General features: G+C 43.5%; 1 protein-coding gene across 4 annotated transcripts in view; it reads right to left on the reverse strand.

Annotated features, from left to right (window-relative positions):
* Positions 1–5,537, reverse strand: part of fmnl2a (formin-like 2a) — a 61,488-nt gene extending 55,951 nt beyond the window's left edge. For all 4 annotated transcript variants that reach the window (XM_062534040.1, XM_062534043.1, XM_062534041.1 and 1 more), the window contains exon 1: positions 5,018–5,537. In XM_062534040.1, coding sequence (XP_062390024.1) covers positions 5,018–5,128 — 111 coding nt within the window. In that variant the 5' untranslated portion in view covers positions 5,129–5,537. The remainder of the gene's footprint in view (positions 1–5,017) is intronic.
* Positions 5,538–7,932: the final 2,395 nt, after the last annotated feature.

The raw sequence follows: 7,932 nt of genomic DNA on the forward strand, positions 1-7,932 counted from the left end.
GACAGATGTTCCGTGCCCACAATGTCAACAGTGTATGGGCTGAACAATTTCAAAGTAGAGCCACAAGAGACAGTGCAAAACACACACACAGTTTCACACACACACACACACACACACACACACACACACACACACACACACACACACACACACGTACATGCACACAAAAAAAAAGATGGCCCTTTGGCTGCCTTTAAACAAAGCAGCTTAGATGTAATCTGGGCTGACTATTGAGAACTCCAGCTATAACAAAAGCTAAGCCACCAGCTCCCATATGGCATTCAAGTGAGCCCCAATAACTGCCTCATAAACTTTCCTGCTCTGCTGCCGAGGCAGGGCATTCAGCAGAGGCAGAGCCTTGGCTAAATTAAGAGAGCCATCATTGTGTTCAAGACTGTGAACACACTGTTTCCATGAAAAGTGCATGGCTAGCTGAGGGAAAAGCTACCGCATTTTTCCTGGGGGGTGTCATCTTCCGGTACTCCTGAGCTACCCACAGCACGTGACTCACACCTCATACAACACCAAATAAGATTTTACAGTCTTTTGGACAATGATTCATAAACAAGTAAGACAGAGGCTAAATGACTCAAGAGAGGTGTGGAAAAAATATTAGTAATATAGCCCTAAAATGTTAAAAGATAACCCTAGGCTATGTGTTCCTCCACCTGACTTTGACTGTATTAGTGCAGCCTCACTGAATAAGTTAGAACATGTAATGTACAACAGGCCATACCTGTTTTCATAAATTATATATTTACAGCATTTGTAACATTGCAAAACATTTTTTTTAAAAAGTGAGGTGAATCGTTTACAGCACAACTCTGTAAGTGACATAAACACTGAGAGGTCCTAAACAGTTGACATTCTTGATTTAGGACACTCTTACTCAAGCCCCTGGTGTAACTCATCTCATCCAGTCTCAACTCCTTGAGGAGACAACGGTCATGCCGCTGCTGCTATGGCAACCACGCTAGCGCTTTGAGACATGCCCCTGCCTGAAAGACACAGTGAAATGCCAAACATTGCAAACCATTTCCCTCCTGGGAATTAACACTGAGGTGACTATATTCACACAAGCACATTCCAAGACACTTAAACCACTCAATGCCAATAACAATAACAGTCTGCCTTCCAGCTTGAGAACAACAGTGGCGGTAGGCTATATTATGCAAGACTGAGCCAGAAAAAATGGAGGTGATGAGGCAGTCAAATATTCAAAACCCCATGCAAGTGTAACGTGACGTTTGTGAGTGACATGGTTCCACCCCTGATTCATAGCTCACATTGCGGAAAAACACAGACCAAATGAAAGGCATAGCCTATCCCCCAGTTCTATGTTTATGAACTCTCAGGCCAGACATGTGACGGAGACAAAGGACCTTTGCATTACTTTCAGTTTTCATGGTCAAGGACCAAGGTTTTGTGAGAGAAAATATATGTTGCTCTCCTCTTGGCTGAGTCGTAAGCATCACAATTATGTCTGGTTTAAATATCAGCTGCAACTCCAGGGATCCTCGCATTCCTCAGTCGTGGAGCTGCGCTGAATGTGTCGGGAATAAGAGCCATTTGGTTCTTTTTAGGGGGGTCTGACACTCCACAAACAAGCCAGGAGCATGCTGTGACCTTTCCAATCTCTTGAAAATAATTGTCAAAGATTTCTTTCAGCATTTTAACTAGTGTGTCGACATGGACGTCACACACACTGTACATAATTAAATGTTGACAACAAGGCAGATCCTGAAGGGGAACGACAACAAGTTGGACAATTCACAATAAGGAGTTTGGAGATGCCTTCAGTGCAGTTTGACTATACTTATAGTGACATTTAGCCTACCCTAAAACATCATAATGCGTTTGGCATTCTCTCCCCACTTTACACTGACATATAAATTAAGAAGTGCAACTTTCTGGAAAGTAGCCTCCTTTGACATTCTTTTAGGGCACTGTAGACTGTAGAGTTAGACACAGGCGTGTCTTTTATAGTTACTTTCTTCTGGTGTGATTAAAATGCATGGTCATTTGTGGCTGTGGTTCCTGCCCCTGGACATGGATTAAGTGAGCGAATTCAGCCTCTACGGCTTTTCTCCTCTCCTCCTGTCTTCTTTTTATAGCCTGTAAAAATAATCAGTCACAGGCAAAAGGTCTGACGCCAAGTCACACACAACTACGGCTCTGAATAACATGCCGTACTCTCAGTAGAGTTCAAGCAGCGCTTAAAGGGCTTAGCACTAGCCTCTTCTCTTACGGGCAGGCTAATTATTCAATCATAGCACCGGAGTGACAGGTCGCGCACATCACACTCACACCCTGAGTCACACTCTTGCCTATGCAATTAATAGCTGGGCAGCCAGCTGCCACGGATGACATGCATCAGGGCTTAAACAGCAGTAAATAACATTAAGTGCCGCGATTAAAACACTAAACACTGCTAATGCCATGAGGAGAGCTGCCTGCCAAAGGAGTAAGGACATGACGAGCCAAGCTTGAGTTGCCCGACATGCCAGTCGGGCACTGTGAGATATGGGCTCAGAGTCCGGACGGAGTCGCTCTCTCAACCAGCCATCCATCACTCCACCTTAGAGGGATTTAGCCTGAGATGGGAGCCGGGAGATGTGAAGCTGCTATCCCAGACGAGCAGGAGATTAAAAGCATGTCTTACTGTCTTCATGGGCCCTGATGATGCCGATGAAGTTGCCTCAGTGGGCGCTGACCACTGAGCTCTGAAGTTCATTCTCTTCTAAGTATGGTGATGGGCTTAGCATTCTCTGTTGACTATCATTTGTGTGGTCTGTTTCTCCATATTATAGGAATCATGGTGGTGTCTGGGACTAAAACATCATAGAGTACACAGGTGTGCTTTGACTAAACAACAAAAAAAGCAGCCTTCTGTTCTCCACAGAGACCACAAGCAACAGGTGATCCTAGAAACAGACAGGATTAGGTAGGTTTTCTAATGCCATGCACTCAAGCGTGCACATCTTGCATCAGCATAAAGCAGTGGTCTGGCCTCTCTCTCTCACTCTCTATCTTTCTCTCGCTCGCTCTCACTCTCTCTATCTCTCTCCCTCTGTCTCTAAGAGAGAAGGATTCATCTGCCTGGGACACACAGCAATTATACCCCAACAAGAACACTGTGACACGCATTAGTGACTCCCACGAAAAACTCGCTCCATTAGGTAATAAAGGGAGCATGGGGTTCCAGCCTGCTTTATCAGCAAACAAAACCACTGCTTCAGGTTATGGATGAATAACTCACAACAAAGCAAATTTCATTTCCTTTCCAACTGCTTCAACTTTTCTGTCCCTTTCCTCAAGTCACTGTTGTGTGACAGCCTGCAATGTAGGTTGTTTGCTTTCCTTTCTTAAGATGAAAATATACCTCACACAATCCATATTTAATGAAAACAAACTAATGCAACCCATTAATTGAGTTTTGTCTTTTTGTCCTTTTGCCTGTGGTACATTTCTTGTTCAAATGAAAAATGTTAAATCTTAGTTACCATCTAACACCTAAGGTATAAGTTACTAATTGACATTTCATGCTGAGCCTGGCTGAGAGATCTGTTGCATTCTAAGCCTGGCAACCTGAAGTATTTCCTGGGAGTCAGCCATGGGCCCATGCTCAAAAGAGTGTAAGCTGCCCGGCTAAGGCCCTAATGTGGAGTCAGTGCCTGAGTTTAGTGGAGCATTAGATTCAACCACCCTAATGTCTGACCCACATTCAAACGCCCTCATAAAATCGTGTCCAGCTGAAGGATGCCGACTCTTTTTAATGTCTTCTGCCAAAGTCTGTTTGCCCACCAGCTCAAATAGAACTGCTCTCAAGTCTGCAGAATGTTCATCATAACACATTCTTCACATTCATCTGGCATACACAGGTGCAACCCCACGTTCAAGGAGACATCTCATTACAGAAGCCTTTGAATTTTGAAATGCAGCTGTAAATCAAACAGTGCTCTGACAGAAATCTGGTGTGACAAGATTTCTGGATAGCAGCAACTGAAAAGTAGCTAAGAACTGAATGTATCGCTGCCAGAATCAATTAACAAAAGCATAATGTTATTGGGCATATCAATTAGGCAACAATTAGGCTTAGGGTGACCATGCAAACAGGTGTTTGGAATAGTCCAAGACTAGGCTAGCGTTACTGTTTGTGGCAAAAAAAAAAAAAAAAAAAAAACATCTCAATATCTAGGCTATGGCCACTTAATATTAGCCTATGTCTTAAACATTCAGTATGACTGATAACAGGAAGAAGGCAAGTTAATATGAATGAAACGATAACCGAAGTCATATAAAATGTTTATAAAATAGGCCTATTTGTCATCAGTGAATTGATGTGTTAATTCATTAGATAGTAGCATTGGGCTTGTTCGACTGATCTTTTGAGATAGGGTTTACAATTTGGCTAGCTAGCCTTTAGCAAGCTTGAGTAGCTTTTTTATTCTAAAAGGATTAACATACTTCAAAAAACGAATTAACGTTACACACACCAAAAGACTATCAATAGGTTATCAATATTGTCTATGTAGACTTAGGCCTACGAGAGGTAGAGCGTTGTTGGTAAGTGCGTGACATTAATTAACATCAACCAACAATATCACACAAATAACTGTCAAATATGTAACTTAGTTGCAAGGGTAATAAATTAGCTAAGGTTAGCCTTCTACATTGATAAGTTGCATAATAACGTTCTTAGGCTGACGTACTAACAGAGAAGTCATATTTCACTGCCTTTCTTTTGGCACACGACTAAAAACTCTAAAGAAAATGTACACAGAAAATCAATGTGTCTTGAAACAAGGTAACGGAAAACTGAAAACTCAAAGAAACGCAGTTTGCTAGCTAACTTACAACGATGTTAGAACCATAAGCAGCGTGAATGAGTTGGCTCACTAGTTCTGAGACCAGCCCCAAACAGATGTGCGGATCGAAAAGAGAGGCATGGGTCGAACAAAGAATAGGACACAATTTCAGAGACATTAAACATACATTAAAGTTGTGTTTTACCCACCAAAACGACAGCAAATCGTTCCTCTAATTCACCTGGCTCCGGCATGGGCAGTTTTAAAGGCATGTTATGCCTGAAGTCAGTTTGTTGGTCCATACTCCCTGCGTTCCCCATGTTTCAAGGTGGTGTGAACACTTCAGTCGCCTTCTCTTCTCGACCTCCACTTCAAAAATCACGGAGAATAAAACAAAAAATGTATCCGATATTGTAAGGAGAAGTCCCTAATTCTCCAGCTTTATCCCAGTCTGATTACTTCACACCGACACACACTTGGCGCAAGCAGTAAAAGGCGACTTAACCAAAGACAAGAGTTTTCCTCAAGCATTATAACGTTCGGGGGGAATTCGGCAGCAACTTAAGCAACCGCGCAATGAAATCAAAAAACGTGTCTTATCCGTATCTTGCACAATTTCTGCACCACTCCCAGTTAGCTGTTATGGTGACGATGCGCATGATTCAGGCTAAGCGGTCCCCCGTCTGTGTTGCTGCCTGTTAATCCTTCCAATGCTGACCAACAGATACAGTTAAGGATCCACACTGCACCGCACACTACACTGAATCACAGTTCTACACAATAAGCCTTTTCAGATTGGCCTCCCACTTGGGCGTGCCAAAAAGCCGTAGTTAAGGGAGACGATGTTTTGTTCGGGTTGCATTATGGTACTTGAAGTCTCTCCCTGACATAGCCTAATACTTTTTGTGAAAACTTTTTTTCGTCATTGTTATGATTTGTCAGCTTAACGCCCCTAAGAAAACTTTGACGCCGGCCGTTACTAAACCGATAGGCCATTTGTGGGAGCAAACTTCCGGGAATAGTTCAAACGAAATTTTACAGGAGCCCAGAAAAAATCACCCAGATTTGTCACCATAACGCGAGAACCAGGGTACAATTCTCCCTATTTAGTAGACACTCTCAGAAAACTGTCTGGGCAGATGCAAGCTTAGGATCCAGGACAAACAGGGCGGGGTCTGAACTTGAGTGGATGATATCATTGGGACTTTTGTGAGAGACGCTCCAGATGTTGAGGGATTTTTAAAGGACAGCATCAACAGGGCGGCAGCTCGAGCAAGGTCACTTGACTCCACAGCACAGATGCAGTGAGGCACAGACCAGAATGCAATTTAAAAGCACAAATCCTCTTAAGTAAGATTTCCACTTAAATTGTTTGGCTACTTTTGAATGTTGCCTAATGAAGTAGCCAAGCCTATTTTCAATTGTGCCACACAGTTCGATTTTAAAAATGCAATAGGCTACAACAGAATTGCATAGGCCTACATGTAGATCTAATGTGTGTGTTACTGTATAGGGCCTACACTGCCATATAGCCTCGGTTGCCTAGGTACACTTACTATTATACTGACGGATAATCTGTATGATTTATAGGCTATGCTGCTTGAAAGTTTTTTAACCATTAGTAAAAAAAATAGAATAAACAAACAAAAAAACATTGTCAAGTCTGATTAAGTGACTGTAGGAGGAACCGAGAGTGCGCACGCACGCACACACACACACACACACACACACACAAACGATTGCTGAGAGTTGAGCGATAAGTGGTCAGCAGGGAGTCTGGGTGGGGCCGGCATGGCCCTGGTGGGCAGTGGGATCACAGACAGACGGAGCTCAGCTGGCAGGGGAGGCCAGCGAGGGGCTCAGGTGTCCCCCAGACAGACCGTCTGATGGGGAGTGGGGGCTCTCCACTGAGGGGACATACAGGATGTTTGGACACTTTATCCCCAACCTTTCTTTTGTGGCTGTACTTGACATAATGTAAGCCTATATTGTATTAGCGAAACCCCTTTTTTTGATTGTTGTTATGGTATTGTTACAGAGCAGTGGGCTGTGTATTTTTATAAATCTATTATAGAGCCCTTATAACGCCGCAATGTTAATGTGCTCCCAAAAGTAGCGCTATTAATGGGGCTGTAAGAAAACCAGCCAGAGGATGTGAACCGGTAGCACTCTGGCAGCAGTTGGTCTAATTATAAGGCTAACTAGACCCCAAAGTGATATAAAGTTGCTTAGCAGATAAAAAGTAGATGGTTGATAGTAACATCATCTGATCTGAGTCCTCCCACATGTTTGGTCGCTCACCAAGCTGTGGTTCAAAAGCATGCAACAGCTGTAGGCCGCAGCTTCATATGGTTTCCTCTCAGTGGGAGGAGACCATAAGAAGGTGCAGAGGGAGACACCCCACAGCTGTCAGATATCAACCAGGCTTCAGATCTCCTGAGGGTTTTGGAGTGAACTACAAGGAAATGTAAAATGCCAAATCCGTGCCAAAAGTAATGGCCAAACAATGCAATCCCTGTGTCGGGGTGTCTCACGGGGGACGCCGCTCCAGCAGATGTTGCTAAATTTGACTGCGAGGCAGCCAAAGAGGAGTAGTGTTCTTCAGGGCCCGCGGTGCACAAGCATGGGTGTGGAGGCCGAAATGACGCACAGAGAGAACATTGTAATCCAGACGACGACGAGTGTTGCCAGACCCCACAGTCATGCCCCCTCTTTATAATACAATCAATAGACCAGACCCTGGTCTGTCTGCAGAGTCATACAAGGGCAGCAGGCTCTCAGCCTTTTCTGTGTCGGAACAGGAAATAAACTAATACATTTTATCAAGTACAGCAGAAATCTAACAAAAGCATGGTGAACGCATGTATGCAATAGTTGAAGTTCAATTCAGAATTTTGGACAGGATGCTGACGCCATTCATGGTGACTGTGCTGGAGAGTCACACAGCAGAATGCAACACAGACACCTAGTGGTTATGTTTAGTATTGCAAGCACTACATTCTTTGTACTTCTAAAACCACATTTTCCTCATATTGGTATTATATCAGAAGAAAGAGACCTCTGTCTACACCTAGTTATTTTCCGCTGTTAAAGTCCACAACCCACTCATAGAAAGAAAACAATG

Source organism: Sardina pilchardus, chromosome 4 (assembly GCF_963854185.1).
Source record: "Sardina pilchardus chromosome 4, fSarPil1.1, whole genome shotgun sequence".
Taxonomy (NCBI): Eukaryota; Metazoa; Chordata; class Actinopteri; order Clupeiformes; family Clupeidae; genus Sardina; species Sardina pilchardus.